Source organism: Eleutherodactylus coqui, chromosome 3 (genome assembly GCF_035609145.1).
Source record: "Eleutherodactylus coqui strain aEleCoq1 chromosome 3, aEleCoq1.hap1, whole genome shotgun sequence".
NCBI classification, from domain to species: Eukaryota; Metazoa; Chordata; class Amphibia; order Anura; family Eleutherodactylidae; genus Eleutherodactylus; species Eleutherodactylus coqui.
Window position 1 is genome coordinate 81,858,052 of NC_089839.1, and position 22,241 is coordinate 81,880,292.

Genomic DNA, 22,241 nt, shown 5'->3' on the forward strand with positions numbered 1-22,241 from the left:
TAATGTTATTTTTTTATTTTTATTTATTTTTTTTAATGCAAGTGATTTTTGGTGATATATTTTACTGGGCTTTTGCTAACACCTGTTCTAGTCACCATTTTATCTATTTACAGAAAAAATCATTGGTTTGTACAAGAGAATTCCAAATGCCCCATTGACTATCCTTGTATACATATAAAAGCTAAGAAAATCTTTAATAATTTATACAAATACGTAATCAGCTTATGCATTTTGAGGAAATAGCCTCAATAAAAATAAAACTGCAATAAAGTTTTCAGAAATTGTTGATTGAAATACATGTGCAATATTATTGTCCGTGATTGTGTTTAGCCCTGCCATTCTCTCCCCCCCCCCCTCCTTTCTTCACTACGTCTTTGCTCTGATCTAAAACATTTGCCTTAGTGTTCACTGTCTGTAGTGTCATTTTGACTGTCTCTGTTAGATCCATGCCTTATATTGCATGGTGTCTCTTGTTTTGCTGTGCTTGACAGGTCAATGGCTCTGTCTTCTGAAGTGTCCATACTATTGCCTCTGTCCTGTATGTTCCTATTGGACTCTGATGGCCTGGATAACAGGTTATCGGTGTGATGTTCCCCCCTGTAATTAATTGTAGCAGGTTCATCCACATCTGCCTTCCTGGAGATGTCTATAGACTTTTTATGCATGCCTAAAAGCAAAAAAACAATAATTTTAGTTAATAGATTACAAACCATTACACCTGCTGATGAGTTCTAAAATATATTTTTTTATATTTAATTAAAAATGCTATGTATTTCCATTTGTGAAAACTTTATTGAAAGTCCAAGCTTTAGAAATGAGTGCGGAAAATCTTGGAATGGGAAATTTTTGAATATTAAAATAATATAGGATACTCTATGCTATTAGCTGCAATAATTTCTGTTCCACCTGTAACGTTAAATGCTTTATGTAGAACTTTCCAAAAGCTGTGATAAGGCACTTCCCAAATTTATCATCCAGGACCATTTTGTATTTTAGAATATGTTAAAAGACAATTTGCACCTATTTTGCCTTATAAGTATAAATTTTAAGGTATCAACCGCAAAAAAGCTTCCTCACCCAATAGCCAAGGAGCACAGGAGCCAACAAGCCCATTTTTTGCTGAGTTGATGATGGACTCAGGTAGTGGGATGGAGTGCCTTACCATGGCACCATAGAGCCCATATTCTGCCATAACGCTGCTTCTGCCCCAACACTTTTCACGCTTTCTCCATTTAGCCCTCCTGTTCTGGAACCAAACCTGTAAAACACAATATCAAAATGTTATCAATGTTACAAAACATGATGGTCAAAGAGAACAGTTTGTGAATAGATGCTCTAAAATAGCAATCAGTTTAGTCCTTTAAAATGTCTTTAAGTCAGAAAGTTCTGCAAAACGTCTTGCTACTTTCTTCCAGGTTTTGGCTATTGCAGTAACATATAAACCTCATATTTTGGTTGTCGTAGTTGCAACAGTAGATAAATATGTCTCGAATGTTACCTGTATTCTGTCCTCGGGCAGTTCTGTCTTGAGAGCCAACATTTCTCTGGCATACACATCAGGATAATGAGCTTCATTGAAGGCTTTCTCTAATTCCTCTAGCTGATGAGCAGTAAATACAGTCCTGCAGAAACAGACATATGATTATGGACTGTTGCCATCAGTTGCCAACATATATAACCACTTGTCCAAACCAGTACCTCCGATGACAATATAAAAATGGTCAAAAATATGTTTACTGTAGGGTTCAGGGGCTTGTATCCTAAATTTTTTAGGGCAGGATTTATTAAGTTGTCCAGGCCCTTTTTGGTTTTTAAGGTGGATCAGAATTGGTAAGTGTTCTGCAGTGTATCTAAGGCTAGAAACACTCGCTTCAATTGGCAAGTATATGTTTTTAATATTAAAGGTTAACCATGAAAAAATTCCATAATAGCCTTTACAAATGGTCGCAAATGTTATACGTAAGTGTCAATACACAGAATAATTTCCATAGAATCAGTTTTCTTCTGTGGAATATATAGGTCTATAAGCTACAGATTATACTAGTAACCATGCCTGGCCATAATCTACAGATATCTAAATTACCTGTGTCTCCTTTTCTTTCTTTTTGTTTGTGAGCCAGATGCCTTCATATCATTCTTATCTCCTAAGAGACTGTCATCATCTAGAAATGCAAACATCAGGAATTACTGCTCGGACTACACTCCCATGTATAATAGAATAGTAGAAGTGAAGCACAATAAAATAATAGACTCTAGTATTAAAAAACATTCCATAAAATAAAGTTTTCTCTTGAAGTACTAAGTTAGCAATTGTACTGTATTTGTATAGTGTCTAAGGAAATGGCAATTCAGTAGCTCGTAGCAGGAGCTAAGTACTGGCTAAAGGGGAAAGTTGTGTGATGTATTTACAACCATTCAGCACCACAGAAAGGTCATACAAGCTGGACAGCTCTCTGATCCAGGGCTTGTTTTCTACAGCAATCACTTTCTCGAGCTGCTGTCACACAATAGTGCACATAACCAGCAACTCCATGTCTGATACACTAAAAATCATTATATAGAAAATATATGGCATAAGATATACAAATGCAATATTGTCCCCATACAAGTTACTTGTATGGCATAAATTACTAATTTTTGTATCCACTACAATGTCCGCTTTACATTGCCACAACAATAATTGTTGATATCAACCCATTTTTAAGAGATTGCATGCAACAGGTTTCAGGCCCTATAGTAATATTTTTTTAGTATGGCATAAGTATATATTTTACATGAAGATATATATTTTTAGTTACCAGATATATTTTCCTTGTGCTTGTCTGAGCTGTGGAGGTACTGATGATGATCTGGTCTAGGCTGGAGAAACGGTATGTGTGTTGGCAGAAGACAAGTAGTCCCAGTGGGTTGTTGAGAGGCAAAACCACACAGAAACCCCAACCCAAGGGGCAGCGAGCCATTAGCCAAGGAGACCCCACCAAGACCTCCTCCTGGACCTTCACAGCTGGGAAGGGAAACTGATGGTGGCTGTAGCTCCGCTTCTAGACCAAGCAGGTCGGTGATGGCAAAGCCTTTGGATCTCATTGCAGGTCCATGAAAACGTCCCGATTTTTCATTTCCCGCACTTGGGGCCAGGATCTTCAATTTTGATTTAGCCTCTGAGATGTCATCTCGGCCAGTCATGACTGTATGAATATGGGATAAGTTTACTTTCTCTTTTCCTACTACCAAGCTGATCTGAAGGATATAAGAGGACAGTGCCAGGCAGGGGGTTTTTATGTTGCTCCCCAGCTCCAATAAGCTCCTGGACATGCCCCTCACCGTGTTTAGAGAGGTTTCCACCTCCCTCTCAATCCCACAGGATTAATTGGCACCAATTCACCCCCAACTCCCCCTATCCTTCTCAATCCGATAAATTCCCTGGCTCTAACCTCCTGTTTCCTTCTCCCTCCTCCTCGTGGTCATTTTTTTTCTATGCAGGATGACAGATTTCACTTAACTTTACATCTGCTGAGGAGGCCCTTTGTCTATTAGTGAATGGCACATAGTGACCTAACACAGTGAGTTAAAACCCCTCCCTTTCATTGCCCTCTGATTGATTCTGACACATAACTACCAGACCACAACAGGGGGTACTAATATTACCAACACCAGGAGAAAACAGGGAGGAAGGACAAGGTTAAACCTTCAGACATTCAAGTGACCAGTGATCCAGTATATCTGGGGTTAATCCTTGCAAGGGAAAACTTACTGCAGCCAACTTTTTTTTTGCTAGTGAGTATTTTCTGTATTCCATATAAATTCTGTATCTGTTTTACTTAATAAAGATGATTCCCACGATAGAATCAGTATACTGACACTTCTCCAGCATATATCTTATATATATATATATATTCTCCAGCAGTAACATGCTCAGGTCTTAATGCGTTAAAACCCCTGCAGATACATGAAAGCCCATTCAATGGATTCCATTTCAGGTTATGTAATAATCACCTAATTGACCTATACTGTATATTCATATATTTGTTTTAATGGGTACGGCTATGATACTTTGTTCGGTAAAACTTCTGCATACTTGTAAACGGTACAACTCAGTATGGGTGCAGTGTGGACTTCTGTGCACATGAAATTTAGATTATTTTTAACACAGAACCAAAACCCCAGTTTGCTAATTTAGGGCTTGTTTACACTTGTGCTGAATGCCGGTAAAACCGGAAGTGCTCGATCCCTCCAGACGGATTCCCTTGACTATAATGGGGTCCATCCTGATTGTATTATGCCCTTCCAAGGCAAAAAAGCGCAGCACGAAGCAGCATTTCATCTTTAATTTTAACTGAAATCTGCAACAGAGGCTCCAAATGGAATCACCTATGCAGACGTGAACAAGCCCTAACCTATGGTTTCTGACAAGTTCACAGATCTGTGGTTGTGTAATTGTACATATCATGTAGATGATGCCTTTGTTTAGTGATTTACTAATTTAAGTGTCCCAGCTTCACAGGTGTGAGCGCCCAGAATCTGGTGTCTCAATAGACCCAAAAGGTCATCTGTTACATTATAGGACAACAATACAATAAATGGCACATGCCAGATAGGGGGAAAGGGGAGTTTAGAGATTTAGGAATCCTGATGTATTTCATTATGTCACATACTTTACAGTACTTAAAGGAGTTGCACAGTTACTGGACAATATTCGCCCAATAGCTGTAACCGTATTAAAAAAACAAATAGATCTGTAAATTACCCCATCTATGCTGCTGTGATCAACCCCTGCGGGCCCACCGTGGTCCCGGTATCTGTTATGGCAGATGATGTCACTGATAGTCAAGTGACCACTGTAGCCAATTAGACACTGCAGTGTCACTATTCAAAGCTCTTGGGATCAATGCACCCAGGATGTGAGCGCTGATACCAAGAAAACGGCAGTGATGCTGCAGCCTCTGATTTGATGCAGTGGACACCTGACTTTCGGTTGAATCATCCGCCATAACAAATGGGACCATGGCGAGGCTGCAGCGGTTGATTGTGGCAGCAGAGGAGGGTTAAGTACAGCTCTGATATTTTACCACAGATATTGGGGGAATGTGTCAAGTAACTGGACAACCCCTTTAAATGGTTACATAAGTATGTGTGTATAATAGAAAGTATATAACTATACTATGTACTACTATTATACTATAACATTCACATATAAAATAACCTACCTCAAAAATTGTTAATTTGACATAAATAATAATTTCCAAAAGTTTATAGGTACAACAGATTATTTCAACAGCTAGATGACTTGAATGTGCATTCTTCTTCTAATGTTCTGTCAATGGCAATTGACATGGAAAGTATTTCCACTAAACCCAAAGTAGGCAACATATAAAATGAGCTGCTTTAATTATCCCCACTTTTGTAACGGCTCCTTCAAACCGGCAAGCGTGATGTTGCAGTGAGAAAATTTGGGGACATAACGCATATTTGCTCATGTGATGTTTGAGCAGCAGCAATGCCTTGTCCTTGAAAAAATCGCGCATCGCTGCTGTCTGCGATTTTCTTGCGCAATAGACAACAACAGGTGTTGCTAATGTTAAAAACGCATTGCATGAACATCGTAAGTTTGTGCGTTGCGATGCGATAAATCGGAGGCTACATAGGGCAAGAAAAAATAGCAAAACGCAGAAAGATAGGGCAGGCAGCGATTTCCAAATCTCACAACATCGCATAATAGAAAACATCTCAAATGGGAATAAAGTCATTGAAAAGCATTGGTTTCATAATTTAGCGTTTTCTCTCACTCTCAAGCCGTTCAAAAATCATATGATTTTCTCACCAGTGTGAAGGCAGTCTAAGTCAACTGAGTTTCCAAGTAGTAGAGATATATGATGTAAAGAATTTTGTTTTCCTAGTCACACTGTCCCCCCCCCCAAAAATTGAATGAACAGCAATCAAAATGGTACCAATAAAAACTTCAGTCCGCCCTCACATAGCTGTATTGACAGAAAAATAAAAACATTATGGGGTCAAAAATTTTTTAAACTTTTCCAATCTATTATGCGGTATGTTGAACAGTAAACATTGAAACATACAAATCATCCTGCAAAAAAAACAAGCCTTCATTTCGTTGTTATGTCACTGAAAAAATAAAAAAGTTATGATTTTTTTAAAGTGAACATGGAAAAATGAAAACGGAAAAGGGATACAGTGGGAAGAGGCTAAAGTGTACTTAACGTTTGAGGAGACTTTTCATAAACGGCTGTCATGTGTACACATCAGTTGCAGTAGTTTGGGCTATTATATGACTTGTATATTACATTTTTTTAATCATTTTTCTCTTCTGCAGGCTTTATCTCAATTTGCCAGTTTCTCCTGGGCTAGTGGGTGGAGACCTGTTTCTCTTTATTCCGTAGCACACCGTAAAAAGCAGCAGCAGCATGTAGAACATTGTACAGCAGTATTGAGTGTCAAGGGCGGGGTTTAGGGTAACTGGAGGTCCCTGAAACACCACCAGCAAACCCTGTCTCTACCTACTTGCCCCCCTAGGCTAAGCCCTAGGGCGACAGTCCCTAGGTTAGCTAGGGATGCAGGGCAGGGAGTCAGACTAACGGACAAGCAGGGAAACAAACACACACTAAAGCACGTAGGGAAATCCGGGTCGGCAACAGGAGAGGAACACAGTACAAGGGGTCAGGCAAAGTCAAAGTCGGGTCCAAATCAGAATAATGCGGGTGTAGCCTGGAGACAAACATACACTGGTAGGGATCAGGAGAAACTAAGGAGTTTAAATGCTGTAAGAACTCCCGCCCCAGCAGCTGATTGGGGCAGGGAGTCTGACAGCAGCAGGACCAAATTAGACACTGGGAGAACAGCCCCCAGCGCCAGCAGAGACACAGCAGAGCAAAAGCGCCTGGGAGTCATGGCAATGGGAATGCGTGCTGCCAGAGCCGGTGTCCAGGACTGCGGTGGCCAGGGGAGGTCACCAAGACCGGGGCTCCCCTGCGCCGCACCCCATCAGCCCGGGGATAGGACTGGCGGTGCGGGCATGGAGACTCCAAGAGCCGCCGGTCCTGATAGGACCCCCTCTTGTATGGGGGGACACCGGACCCCCATGACCTGGAGAGGGCTTGAGAGGGAAAGCCCTGTGCAATAATCGGACCATACGTGGGGCATGAACATCCCTGGCAGGGACCCACGTCCGTTCCTCGGGGCCAAACCCTCTCCAATGGACCAGGGTGATGAGTAGGAATTTGGCGCTCACTGGAAGGATACTGGAACGTGTAGTAGATGAGTGGTCTTGATTGCCAGGTGAAGACGGATATTCCTAGGTGCTGTAAACAATCTCATAAGAGAGAGCGGCTAGAGGGAAACTCCGGTCATGGCATGAAGGAGGAAAACATAAATGAGATAAAAGGAAAAAAACCTCAGCGCTCGCACCGTAGAATAGGTAATGGATGGACCAGATACTGTATCAAGCCCCGAACCCGTCTGGCATCAACAATTCTGTCCACCTCAAATTCTAATTCTCCTTGCACCAGCGTAGGAGAGTGCGGGTCAGAGGTAGGCAAAACTGGAGTCACATATCTTGTTAACAAGTCTTTATGGAAGATGTTGTGGATCTTCCAAGATGCAGGAAGGGATACTCTATATGCCACTGGGTTAACCACCTGAGCGATAGTAAATGGACCTTCATTCCCGCTAGTAAAAAGAATTCCCTGCTGCTACATCTGCCACATCTGTGACAGATGCAGCAGAGGAATTCTTCAATCCTCTACTGCAGCTGTCACACATGACAGCTGCGATAGAGGATTCTGCTGCTGGCACCCCATCAATTGATTTCAGGGAAGGGCTTTAAATATAAGCCCTTCCCTGAAAATCCAGTAAACGTGCTTTAAAAAACAAAAAAATAGATACTCACCTTCCTTCAGCTGCCGGGGCTCGGCAGCGTCTTCTCCTGCTGTATTTCTCATTCATTCGGGGAGAGCTGCCTGTGATTGGCTGAGCACCTCAGCCAATCACATTCAGCTCTTTCAGCAGCCGGGGATTTTAAATCCTCACCTGCTGATAGATCAGCACCACAGAGGACAGCAAGAGAAGACGCGGCTGAGCCCCGGCAGCTGAAGGGAGGTGAGTATTTTATTTTTTTTTTTAAACACAGCAGCGGTGGACAGGCAAGTTTATTTTTTATTTTTTTTTACACTAAAATTTAGGTTTTTCAGGGAAGGGCTTATATGTAAAGCCCTTTCCTGAAAAACAATACAGGGGTGTCGACAGACCATTGTTTTCAATGGAGCCAGGGGCAGCAGCCACGGCTCCTTTGAAAACAATGCACGGACATGCATTTACGCGTGTTTTTGCACATACATGGGTGCGCACTTATGTACGCACAAAAACACGCTCATGTGAAGCCACCCCTAAGGATGGAACCTTAAGCTTCAAATTCTTGGAAGATAGTAATACCTGCTCCCCAACCACAAAAGGTGCAGAGATAGTGTGTTTTTTTTATTTGCCTGCCTAAGCAATCTCTCCTGGGAACCCTGAAGGTTCTTACGAACCTGGGCCCAAACTGTGCACAGTTCATCAGTAGAGGTATCAGCAGATGGAGTGTCAGAAACAGAAGTAGAGAATGTAAACCGGGGATGGAACCCATAATTATAGAAAAATTGTGAGACTTGTGAAGACAAGTTAACATGGTTATTGATTGCAAATTCAGCGAGAGGTAAGTAGTTGATCCACAGAAACTGATTATCAGAGAAAAAACGTTGCAGGTACTGGATCAATTCTTGATTCAAGCGTTTAGTTTGTCCGGTGAACTCAGGATGTAATGCCGATGAAAAATACAAATTAATATTTAAGTTCTTGCAGAAAGCGAGCAACAAACTGTACCCATCTACCCGAGACAATATCCTCCGGAATCTCATGCAGTCGAACCACCTCCTTGATAAACATTTCAGATAATAATTTGGCGTTAGGTAGCTTGCCTAGCATAACAAAACGTGACATCTTGGTGAAATGATCAGCTATGACCCAAATGAGCGTATTCCCAAGCGAGGGAGGCAAATCAATTATAAAGTCCATGGACAGATGGGACCATGGCCTTGATTGAATGGGCAAGGGGAGAAGAGGGCCCTCAGGATATCTCCAAAAACTCTTCCCCATGGCGCAAACCGGACATGCCGTCACAAAAGACCAGACATTCCTGGCCATATGAGGCCACCAGTAAATTCTGGACAGTAGTTCCTGAGTACCCCTGATACCGGGCTGACCAGCTAGGACCGAAGCATGAGACTCCTCCAACACTTTTAACCTCAAGGACAAAGGGCCAAACAGTTTGCCTTCCGGAAGGGCTTCAGGCGCCAATTGTTGAGCAGCGTGTAACAGAGGTGAAAAGTCGGAGGAGACAGTAGCAAGAACCAGCCCGGGGGAGAGAATACTCTCCGGCTCAGATGCTGCATGTTCCGGGGTACCAAAACTCCTAGACAAGGCATCTGCTTTAACATTTTTTGAGCCGGGTTTGTAAGTCACCACAAAATTGAACCATGAAAAGAACAGGGCCTAGCAGGCTTGTCGAGCATTCAACCTCTTAGCAGAGTCTAGATACATGAGGTTTTTGTGGTCTGTAAGTACAGTGATTTGATGGAGTGCTCCTTCCAGGAAGTGCTTCCATTCCTCAAACGCCCATTTATAGCTAATAACTCCCGGTTGCCTACATTGTAATTTCGTTCTGTGGAGGAGAATTTCCTGGAAAAGTAGGCACAAGGCCTAAGGTTCATGAGTGTGGATGGAGCTTGGTACAGTACCGCTCCAACTCCAAATTCAGAGGAATCTACCTCCACCACAAATGGAATGGATAGATCAGGTTGGATAAGGATGGGCGCTGAAGAGAAGGCATCCTTCAGGGTAGAGAAGGCCGCAAGAACATCCAAAGACCAAGTACTCACATCAGCCACTTTCTGGTAAGATCCATTAAAGGCTTAGCTACCATGGCAAACTTCCTAATGAACTTATGATAGTAATTAGCAAACTCAAGGAAGCGCCGCAGAGCTTTTAGGGTATTTGGCTGAGCCCATTCCGTGATAGCTTCCACCTTAACTGGATCCATCTAAATATCACATAGTGTAATGATATACCCCAAGAATGATATTTTCTGGCCACCGAAAACCCATTTTTCAAATTTTGCAAACAATTTGTTAGCCCTGAGGCGAGTCAGCACGGTTCACACCTGGACACAGTGTGTCTCCCAGTCAAAGGACAAAATCAGGATGTCATCCAGGTACACCACAACGAACACACCCATGATATCCTGGAAAATCGAATTTATATACCCTTGGAAAAATCGTTGGAGCATTACATAACCCAAAAGGCATAACAAGGTATTCAAAGTGGCCCAGAGGTGTATTAAAGGCCGTCTTCCACTCATCCCCTTCCCAAATACGGATGAGATTATAGGCTTCCCTCAGGTCAAGCTTGGAGAACCACTGGGCCCCAGAAACCTGATTGAGGAGGTCGGGGATGAGAGGAAGAGCGTATTGGTTTCTGATGGTTATCTGGTTGAGCTCCCTGTAATCAATACAGGGTCTGAGATCCCCGTCCTTCTTCTCAACGAAGAAAAACCCACAGGAGACTCCGAGGGTCGAATGTGTCCCTTGGCCAAACTGTCCTGAATATAATCCTTCATGGACTTCCTCTCAGGAACAGTTAAATTGTAGATCCGACCCTTAGGGAGTTTGGCACCTGGGATCAGATCAATCTTATTCAAACTCTCTATGAGGAGGCAATATTTCAGAGAGTTGTTTGGAGAAAACATCAGAAAAGTCAGAGATATAGTCTGGTAACTCAATTCTCTCCAAAACAGAAGTATCCAAATTCACGGGATTCATGTGATTGGTATAGCGGGATGCCCACTTGACTAACTCCAGCGTGTCCCAATTAATAATGGAATTGTGTTCCCTTAACCGAGGGAGCCCTAAGACTATGTCCACTGACAAGTCTTTGATGACGAGGAAGGCGCAAGTCTCAGTATGCAGGGCTGCTATGGTAAATTTTAACTCTGGGGTAACAAGATTGACAAGACTAGTGTAACGGTACTAGTGGGGTGCCTAGGTACACACGGTGCGGGGCTCCCAGATCTTCACCCATGCCACTGTCCCTTCCTGGAGATAGCCCTGATGGTGAAAGCATCCAGGCTGCCAACTCTGACCCTACGCTTCCTAGGTGAGGACAGGCAGGGACCGCCATACCTATGCAAGAGACTAGTACCTACTAGCACCGACAGGAAAGGCAGATGACAAAACCAACATGAACAGTGCAAACAGGACAGAGGCAGATGGTAAAGCCCTGGCTGATGACAGCGAGGTCTAGCGGACAAGCTGACAGAAGCAGGATACAAACAGAGCAGACTGGAAAACCCTGGCTGATAACAGCGAGGTCTAGCGGACAATCTGACAGAAGCAGGATACCAAACAAGGCAGACAAGCTAGCAGACTGAGGGAAAGACACAAAGTACCAGGACCGACACTCAGCAGGTCAGAGCAGCAGAGCTACTAAGCTGACAATGAAAACTGAACAATAATCGGCAACTCCCAGGCAGCCAGAGCTGGATATTATGGGAAGGTGGGAGGAGCCGATAGGTAGATAGACCTGACAATCACCAGCACACCTCTCAGACACATAGCAGTGTAATTAACCTGACTGAAAGGCACAGGAGCTGTTAACCATGGCTCGTCTGGACAGAACAGGTGTGCTGGCAAAATTAACTATGAGGTGACAGGCGTAACAGCCAGCATGAAATGGAGTGAAGTCTACCCCCTGAAACTTGAATAGGAGGATCTAAACGTAGCAAGTAACTAGAAATCTGAGCCACAAAATCAAAATTAACAAAATTTGCTGCTGCCTCGGAATCAACAAAGGCTAGCTAGGGATGCAGGGCAGGGAGTCAGACTAATGGACAAGCAAGGAAAAAAACACACACAAAAGCAGGTAGGGCAATTCGGGTTGGCAACAGGAGAGGAACGCAGTACAAGGGGTCAGGCAAAGTCAAAGTCGGGTCCAAAAGCAGAGAGTCATAACGGGAATCAAATCAGAATAACGCGGGTGTAGCCTGGAGACAAACATACATTAGTAGGGATCAGAAGAAACTGAGGAGTTTAAATGCTGTCAGAACTCCCGCCCCAGCAGCTGATTGGGATGGGGAGTCTGACAGCAGCAGGACCAAATTAAACACTGGGAGAACAGCCCCCAGCGCCTGCAGAGACAGAGCAGAGCAAAAGCACCCAGGAGTCATGGCAAGGGGGACACGAGCGGACGGAGCCGACGACCAGGACTGTGGCGGCCACGGAAGGTCACCAAGACCGCAAACTATCAGCCTGGGTGATAGGACGGGTGGTGCGGGGATGGAGACCCCGAGAGCTGCCAATACTGATACTGAGCAGTGTGGTTGTGAATCCAGCACAGAGCTGAGATAAAATAATTACTTAAAATGCACATAACTAACAGAAGTGCCTCCAGTAGTGCGAGCCACTGGCCATAAGCAACTCTTGTAAAACCAAAGAAAGAAAAAAGTATAAACAATGGAAACATCCACGCTTCACTGTAAGTATCTACTATACATTTGGCCCAAACTGCTCTCTAATTAGCATTGTCTATTATGTGGTACTTCCACCGTGTGCAGTCAGCATTTATATCTGCTAGATCTGTATGGGGATTTAGATATTAGCAGTTTAGCCAGTGGTCTGGTGGATGTATATAGTGAAGCATGGCTATTTTTATTTTTTTTTTAGGCATCAGAGAGGACAGGATGTCTGTGCCAGTCTCTTTGCTTCCCATCTTCTTCCAGCAGCTTCCTCACACACACACTCACTTCCTGTAATGCGCCTTGGTGTCTCATCTGCCACTGACAAAGGGATGGACTCCACATGACAGCATGCCAGAGGTGGACATAGAGTGCAGAGAGCTTCTGTGCAAATACAAACATTGGAGAGAACATATCTATGAGGGGCGGACTAAATGGCGTGTTTTGGCAGTCTATGTGAAAGACCCTGAGGAGCCATGTAAGGGAGGGGCCCTGGGGAGCAGTGTAAGTCAGCAGCCCTGGGAAACAGTCTAAGGCAGCATTCACAATGCATTTAATATGCTTCAGGATTCCAACCCAGAGTTAAGTCTAAATCCCCCAAAACATAGCAATAGATTTTTTTTCTCAGTAAACTTTTTGCAACCTGCAGCTTACACTTCCACCCCATTGACCTGAATATAAGTGCAAGATCATAGAGCCATATAGCAATCTTTGGTCATATGACCGCTGTCATGCTTCTTGGGGTCTTTTTCTTACTGTTCTGCAGGGCCTCTCACATATACTGCTCCATAGAGCTCCCTCATTACCTTCCACCTCACTTTATTCTGTGGGTCAGTACCTGTAACATTGTGCTTCTGGAGCCTGTAGGTCTATGGGTTTCCAGGAGCACACTACTGCAGGTGTGGTTGATTTGGCTGGCTGATGTTGTGGGGCACTCCAGCCATCCAATAACCTTCAGTCTTGTGCACATAAATACCAGCTCCTTTCCTACTCAGTACTTGGTGTTTTGCTTGCTTCTAGTTTAAGTTGCTTACCCACCTTCTATGTTGTACGGATCCCTTGCCTTCACTTTTATCAGGTGTGGCCTCCAGACATCTGATGTCCTGTATGTTGACAGGTTGGTGATATCGGACAACATGTTCCCTTTATGTCTGATTGGTGTCTGATGCTCTTTCCACTTCCTTGGTGTGTGGACACTTGAACTAGCTACTATTTATCTATGCATGCATGAAGTTCTGGGTGGGATTCCCTTGTGTCTGTTTGTTAATTTATACAGTGTACAGTGGCTTGTTCAGTGCTTGTTTATAGATGTTCAGACATTAGGTGTGAACAATGTCTTGGTCTATGTCTGTATGCAAAGTTGATTTTCTGTGTGGTGATGTCTGTGTCTGTAGGTGTGTTGACACCTGGTGAGTTTTATGTTCTATGTCATATTCTATTTCCCTGTGTCTGTAGGTGAGCAGATGCCTGTTGTGTTATTTCCCTTGTCTGGTATTCCTATCTGTGACCATCCAAGGAGAGCTAAGCCTCTATAGTCCAACATGGTGCTGTCCCTGTTAGGACGACCGCCCTGCTTGTAAGCATGGGTCCCTTTTTGTGGTTTTAATTGACTTGTTGCAGTAGGGACTCACAAGACAATGACGACCCTTGACGTGGGCTTGTGAGCTTACACATTCTGTCCAAAATACAAACCAATTCCTCGTACGTACATATTCATATTTTCACCTGTTTGAGTTGTAGTACATTAGGCAAGTATTTTGGCGTTTGTTGTCTTTGTGGTTGTTTGTATGTACATCCAGTTTATGGTTATTGTTGGTGTATGGTCGTGTATGCATGTCCCCACTACCCTTTCTCCTCTCCTGTCTTATTTAGGTTGCGTTCGTGTACGTCATTCTTTCCACGGGATGAACAAATATAGCAGTACCATTACGGCAATACCAGAATTATTTAATTTTTGTACTACTTTATTACTACTTTTAAAAAAAATGTAAAATGCTCTGTGCAGCCAAATTTTGAACCCTATAGCTTTTGTAAGAAATTTTAGAGTGCTTTTATTTATTTAGAGAGCTGTCTGGGAGCTTGCTTTCTGCCTGTCGAGTTCTTATTATTATTAGTACCATTTTAGGGTGCATTCAACTTTTTGATAATTTTTATTAATTTTTTGGGAGACAGGCTGATCTGTGTATCTTTTTATTTACTGCTGAATTGGCTTTTTCTGCAGATGTAGCTATAGAAAGTGGAGGTATAGTGATGCAGGATTCAGGATACAATGCAGCAGATGGAGTAACCAACGCGTACAGTGAAACACACCAAAAATAGAAATGAACAGTGATAAGATAACAATAATGATTTAGCAATTTTGACTTTTACCTTCAAATGACTAGGCCCTATGTACTGCTAGCTAAAACATGGGAATAACAATACATTGCGTGCAATCAGAGGTAACAGTAATACCTTGTTAACAATATCAATAACACCCAATTAATTTTGGTATCGTTTCACAAAATGTCGGATTATGGAATATTTGACAAAGCGACACAGCTTTTTCCTTAGGTAGTAGCACTTCAATGCAGTCTATCAAAAGGTAGCAATCTGGCTCCAATGTCCTTTCTGCCAGCAGTCTCTTATCCTCCTAGATGGTGTCTCCTCTCCCCACAGTCTGTCAGGCAGCAGCTTCTCTCAATTTTTTTACAGTCTCTGCACTCCTGTTGCATATGTTCTTTTTAAGTCAGAGCCTCATCCAATCAGCAATTTTTGTACAAGCGGTAATTTTGGTAGCAACTTAATCCTTTAGGGTGAGTCTCTTACATACCAATAGTCTTATGTTAGGTTTTCAGATTGCCAACCTTCCTTATGACTGCGCTCAATGGCTCCCACAGCTTGGAGGGACAATTGATCACATCCCTACATTTGAGGACAGGGCAACCCAGAGCTAGTTATCTCCTTACTAGAGATGAGCGAACGTACTCGGTAAGGCCGATTTCGCAATCGAGCACCGCGATTTTCGAGTACTTCACTACTCGGGTGAAAAGATTCGGGGGTCGTGGAGCGGGGGGTAGCAGCGCGGAACAGGTGGGAGCTCTCTCTCTCTCCTTCTCCCCCCCACTCCCCTCTGCAGCCCCCCGCTCACCCACAGTGCCCCCGAGTACTTTTCACCCGAGTAGTGAAGTACTCGAAAATCCGGTGCTCGATTGCGAAATCGGCCTTACCGAGTACGTTCGCTCATCTCTACTCCTTACCCATGTCTTAACTTCTGGCTCTTACCCTATGTTATCATTGCTTTGATTATAGAAATAAGATCTCTTACTAAAGTGATATTAGCTCTATGCTGCCTCTATGATATATACATACTTGGCAGTTGTATTAACCTCTTCTTGTGTGTGTTTTTTCAATTTTTGTATACTTAAACAATAGAATATTAACAGTTTTACATAAAGCTATGGGCATCTTTGCGGCATACAGTATTATTTATTTAAAAGGAACCTGTCACATCCCCAAAGCACCTAAACTAAATTATGGTGATGTTAGGGAGGTGACAGGGAGCCGAGTGATGTATTTTTTATACTCACCCATTCCCGTGATCCATTATTGTTACCCAGTGAAGTGGCGTGTGGCATGAAAATCTGACTCTTTTCTAAATCCTCCCTATACAAGTCTATGGGAGAATGTGCACTGGACTCTTAAAGGAGTCAGCTTTTCGTGTTGTGCACTGACTTCAACAGGTGTCAGTGCTGGATTGCAGGAGTGGGTGAGTATAAAAAATACATCCACTGGCTCCCTGTCACATTCTCTAACAGCACCATAACTTAGTTTATGGTTCTATGGGGACGTGGCAGGTTCCTTTTAAAGGTATGTATTTTGGGCTGGAAATCATTTTTGCAACAGGATTTGTGAAAGTATTTCAATGATCTATATTACACTCAAGAATCATTACAATTCAATCTAAAGCTAATAAAATCAGCATATACTAGACTGAACTATCCTTTACAGTTGTGGCTTGAGCGTTTCGTGGAGACTGTACTTAGTCATTGTATCCGAATTCCTTACTCCTACCAATGTAGTACATGATTGCACTGCACGCCCAGCTGGGTTGGCTAACATGTCCAGCCAGTACCCTTTTGTTCTCAAGTGATTTGCTGTAACCGTTACACCTTGTATTGCGTGTTTTTCTACTTGCAATAAAACTCTTGACTGTAAGCTACTTTCTTTCAGAAGAGCTTTGGAACGAGACCTAATTTCTCCACTTTGTGTTCTTTATGGTGCACCATACAAAGAAATTGGGCATACCTTGTTCATGAGGCACTTGTGTTATTTCCCTTGTCTGGTGTTGCTGCCTCTTACCATATAAGGCGAGACAGGCCAGGCCTCCAGTGTCACCTATATGAAGGGATTACTCCAACAATTCCTGGTGAAGAATGCGGACAAGTAGAATGTTCTAAGGACTGTCAAGGTCTTTGGAAAGTAGACCCCAGGCAAATACAAGTCCAAACGGTAAGGTAAGACCATTGTTTCTAATGCATGTTTGCTTTTGTTTGCTGTCTTGGGAAGGTAAAAATTTCTTTCTATTTCACTTGCCATTTCATCAACTAGAGTATTTTGTGTGTATGAATTGGCCATGTCCAAAGCGTGTTTACAGCGTGAAACTGCATAACAGAAACAGCAACTTGAGCTGGACTGTAGTGGCTGTTCTCAGTTGCCCTGTGTGCCTCAACAGACAGACTGTTGGAATAAAGAGACATTTTTTTCTGCTGAATCTGCATGCTCTTCCTTTGCTTTGTACTCAAGGAAAAGAACTTGATACAGTCATAACAAAAAGAGCATATGCTCAAAGTTGGATAACTAGACTTGTTTGTAACTGCAAATGAGTGGATGTAGTAGTGATGGACAATGGTGTTCATCTGATGAATTGTGGATGAATTGTGACAGCAGATGAAGAGTTGTCAAATAACCTGCACAACTGAATCTAACACATTGTGAAATTGATTTGCTGTGCTGGATAAATGTACATTGTGTCAAAGGTTTCCATCTTTGTGTTTATTCAGTCTGTGGATTTGTTATAGAGTTGCTGCAAATTAGAGAAAGGGCTACCCAGCCACCAGATTGTTGGAACCAGAGTCAGCAATTCTGGATTAGTGGATTAAAAGACTTCAGGAAATAGTCATTTAGGGAATAACACTGCAGCTCATCTGGGATGGGCACTCAAAGCAGTAAATGTCTGAGGGACAAAGAGATGACCACAGTGGAGGTTGCACCCAATCATTCTGGCAAATGGGTTCTCTGGGAGTACCAAAAGATATTCAAGAAAGCGTATATGACAAAGATGGGATGTTTGGATATGGGAAAGTGGAGAGAGTTTGAGAGAGAATGTAAAGATCATGATTTAAAGAAAGAACTGGATGAGTGGATTAAAGTGTCATAGAAAATGTGTTCTGGAGCTTACAAAGAAGTAAAATTGAAGGGATGTTTTATGTACAGTGACTTGAATTTGACCGAGACAAAGGAGGAAGTGGAGAGCAGGGCTACTTCAGTAGTTGTGGCCTTGGCTCTTCTTCTATATCCTCTACTGACTGCTTCTTACAATGTGATGATACAGTAGGGCTAGACTTGTACTGACTGAGGCCAACAAAAGCCTCCTGCTGCTGACTATTATATCAACTGTCGTGGATCCCACCAAGAGCGACCAAGGCTCCAGTCCCTACCTATTCTATGGTCACAACAACTAGAGTAGTACAACGAAATGCAGGTGTGGGAGGACAAAGACCATAGACAACTTTAAATTGCACTGCTTATAAACTCTGGATGCAAATAGACAGATGCCCTGATTAAGGGATTGCCTGACCCCAGCACTAGCCCTAGGGGCAGCAGCAGCAGCCGTTGATCCCAGCGGGAGAATTTCTGGTGAGCCAGTCAGATTCTATGGCCAGTGGAGGAGACAACTTTGTTTCTTTATATAATTGGGGAACTAAATAAAATATAAAAACAGATATATTCACCTGTGTCGCTCCTCCTGCTCCTGGCCTCTGCATTTACACTGCTCCCCTGAGGACTTCCTGGTAGAGGGATCACGTGATCACCCAGCCTGATCACATTACCATTCTATCAGGAAATTCTTGGGTGAGCAGTGCGGGATGTGCAGAATTCAGAGCGACACAGGTGAGTATATCTGTTTCTTGTTTTATTATATAAAGACCATTATTAATTAATATACAGTATGCTGGGGGTGCCCGGGATGTCAGTGGCAGTATGGATCACCCATGGTATGCAGCATAGACCGCTGGTTTGAAATATGGTGTCACTAATATGCTGTGAGCCTGAATGGTGCACTAGGTGTACTGCATGGCCTGACACCCTGCCTACATTTTTTACTTATGTGCAAGTATGGTAGTGGGCAGCCATCCCTTCCATATAGGGAGGATGTGGGAGCGGTTGTCATCAGTAACTTGCACCTGTGCTCCTCTTGAAAGCAGTTTGGCTGTCTACATGCTGAGGGATATGGTGCATTACCTGATCTCTCTTGTAGGCATCCTGGGCTTTTCGCAAGGTCTCCTTCAATTTACTCTGGGTTTCAGCTAATGCCGTCAGTCTGTAATCGACCATCTGGACAGCAGTACTGATAGAAAGGCCCAGAATAAACACAGGATGTATCTCGTAGTTTGCATAGAATGGGCTCTGGGTGGTTGAGCTGTGTTAGGCATTTTATAGGTGAACTCCGCCGTTGATAGATAATCCACCCAGTTGTCCTGAAGATCAGAGATGAAGCAGCGGAGATATTGCTCCAGAGTTGGGTTAGTTCTCTCGGTCTGGCCATTTGACTGAGGATGAAAGGCAGAGGAGAGATTTACAATAGTTCCCAGGGCCGTGCAGAAGTGTCTCCAGAACTTTGAGGTGAACTGAACCTCTCTGTCCAAGATGATATTATCTGGAATTCAATGTAGTTGGAAAATTTCCTGGAATATCAACTCGTGGTGTGCTCAGCAGTACGAAGTGAGCCATCTTCGTAAGTCGGTCCACAACAACCAAGGTGGTATTCATTCCTTTCAAAGAATGTCGAGGCAAGTCCACTATAAAGTCCATTTATATAGATCCCCATGGCCTGGATGGGATTGGAAGAAGTTGTAGGAAACCCAGAGGGTGAGCTTGCAAGAGGTGACATATCTCTTCACATCCCTACTGTAGTCAAGCCACCTGAAGGAAAGATGCAGGACTTCCAGAGTCTTTGTGACCCTCAAGGTGACCGGTCAGCTTGGAATTATGGACCAGCCACAGAAACGCATAGTTGATGTTCTCGCCTTCAAAGTCCATTCTTTAAAGAGAACTTCACATCCTTAGAAGGGCGACTGAGGAAAGGGTCACTTTCGTAGCCTCCCTTAAGCTTTGTTAGGAGGCACTCAAAATGCAGGATACAGAATTGTGTGGTCTATATTTGACTTCTCTTCAGGCTCAGAAAATATCTTGGACAATGCATCTGCCTTGCCATTTAGAAACCGGGGAGGTAGGACACAATGAAATTGAACCTGGAGAAGTACAGGGCCCATCGTGCTTCTTTTGCAAATAGCCTCTTGGCGGTGCAGGGACATTCTAATTTTCTATGGTTAGTAAGAACCGTTACTGGATGATGGGCGCCTTCCAAGTGGTGCCTCCATGCGGTGAAAAACACAATAATGGCTAGAAGTTCCTTGTTTCTGACATAATAGTTTTTCTCTGCAAGTGATAAGGTGTAGGACAGAAATGCAGAAGGATGTAGTTGCATCTTATCTCTGCCTTGTTATGACAGGCTAGCTCCCACAGCAGAGTTGGAGGTGTCTACCTCCACAACAAAAGGCAATTCTGGTCTTGGATGGATCAGTACTGGTGCTGAAGTAAAAAGAATCTTTTGTTTCTCTAAAGCAGCTTGTGCCTCCGGGGGCCAGGAAAATGTGTGTGCTTTCTTTGTGAAGCAGGTAATGGGAGAGATGACCTTTGAGAAGTCCTTAATAAATCTTCTGTAGACGTTTACGAAGCCGATCAGGCACTGTACTTCCTTCAAATTTCTTAGAATGGACCAATCCAGGATGGCTTTAATCTTGCTGGGGTCCATACTAAGCCCGGTTTAGGGAGATAATGTACCCCAGGAATTGCATTCAGGTCTGTTCAAACTCACACTTCTCTAGTTTGATGTAGAGTTTATTCTCTTGGAACGTGCCTGTGATGTTCCTCCAAATTGTCAGAGAAGAGGGGGATATCGTCGATATATATCACTGCAAATTGATCCAACAGGTCTCGAAATATGTCATCAATAAAGTGCTGGAAGGTATTGGGAGCATTGCAAAGACCGAACGGCATTACTAGAGATTAAAATTATCCATATCTTGTTCTGAAAGCAGTCTTCCATTCATCTACGGGTCGGATCCATACCAGATTATATGCTACTCTGAGGTCTAGTTTAGTAAAGACTTTGGCTGCTTGAAGCCTCTCCAGCAGTTCTGGGATTAACGGGAGAGGATGGCGATTCTTAATAGTAATCTTGTTTAGTTCCCAGTGATCAATGCACAATCAAAGAGTAGAATCTTTCTTTTTAACAAAGAAAATGGGTGCTCCTTCCAGGGAGGAAGAGGGCTGGATGAAGCCCTTCTTTAGATTTTTATCCAAATATTCCCGAAGATTTTTTTTATCTCAGGTTCTGAGAGGTTTTAGATACGTGCAAATGGAATAGAAGGTCCAGGGAGCAGCTTATTAGGACAGTCATAGGGACGATGAGGTGGCAGCTGGTCAGCTTTCTTCTTGCTGCAGACATTTCTGAACATCTGGTATTGAACTGGTAATTTATCAAAGCCCTGTTGACCATCTTTGAGGTTTTGCATTGGTTTGTGGGCAGATGGTGCCATCTGCCATCACTACTGAAGGGAAGGCAATGGTCCTTGATTCCCAGTTGATAGAGAGATTATGGATAGAGAACCAGGGGCTCCTGAGAATCACTGGAAATTTAGGTGCGAAATGAGCTGGAAGCTTATCGTTTCTTGATGGTCAGATTTTATGTGGAGTTCCAGTTTGATTGTCTCCTATGTGACATGTCCCGAGGACAAGGGTGACCCATCCACGGTATCCATATCAATCGGTATGGGCTTAAGTCGGGTTACAATGTTTTTGTCACAAGCAAATCTTAAGTCCATGAAGTTTCCTCCCACTCCTGAATGTTAGGTTGTGCTGCTAGAACCTCTTGTTCTACAGGTTTCCATGAGCACAGCTTCACAGGTGTGAAATAATTGACCTGGCTGGGTGTGAAGTTCTCCAGCCAATCGCCACCAGTCTGCTGCATTTAAATACCAGCCCCTCTACTAGAGGATACTGGTTTTCCTTCACCGTGGGGTTTTGCTTTCATGCATGATGTGCTGTGTGTCTGTGCAGGTGGCTGGACGTGTGTGTACAGTGACATGTTCTGTGGGCCTGTGTAGGTGGCCAGACATCAGGTATAAACAGTCCTATTCTGTGTTGCATGCATTCCCTAGTGGGGTGGTGTGTCCTGTCCTGCTTTGCATTGTTTTCCTTCCTGGGCGAGTTATTGGGATGATCGCCCCGCATGCAGACAGGTTTCATGTGAAAGCTGTCTTAGTAGAGTAGCTTCCAATGAGACAATGGGAACCCTTAAAGTGGGCTTAAGTGACTTGGTCAATTCAAAAACTAATACCTCATATTTTTATAGCAAGTCCAT

General features: G+C 43.3%; 1 protein-coding gene across 1 annotated transcript; it reads right to left on the bottom strand.

Annotated features, from left to right (window-relative positions):
- Positions 1-398: 398 nt before the first annotated feature.
- VSX1 (visual system homeobox 1) lies at positions 399-18,584 on the bottom strand. The gene is made up of 6 exons (XM_066594540.1): positions 18,547-18,584; positions 2,799-3,185; positions 2,084-2,162; positions 1,499-1,622; positions 1,078-1,258; positions 399-667 (listed from the first exon to the last, which is right to left on the bottom strand). Exons 2-6 carry the CDS (start codon positions 3,181-3,183, stop codon positions 399-401), a joined length of 1,038 nt encoding a protein of 345 aa, XP_066450637.1. The 5' UTR covers positions 3,184-3,185; positions 18,547-18,584.
- Between the last annotated feature and the right edge of the window lie 3,657 nt (positions 18,585-22,241).

Bases quoted from the DNA above. Each gene is read 5' to 3' on its own strand.
- VSX1 (XM_066594540.1), bottom strand. From the start codon at position 3,183: ATGACTGGCCGAGATGACATCTCAGAGGCTAAATCAAAATTGAAGATC. The intron at 2,163-2,798 runs GTAACTAAAAAT...TTGCATTTCTAG, and splicing joins GCACAAGGAAAATATATCTG to ATGATGACAGTCTCTTAGGA. The intron at 1,259-1,498 runs GTAACATTCGAG...TGTGTTTTACAG, and splicing joins TGCCCGAGGACAGAATACAG to GTTTGGTTCCAGAACAGGAG.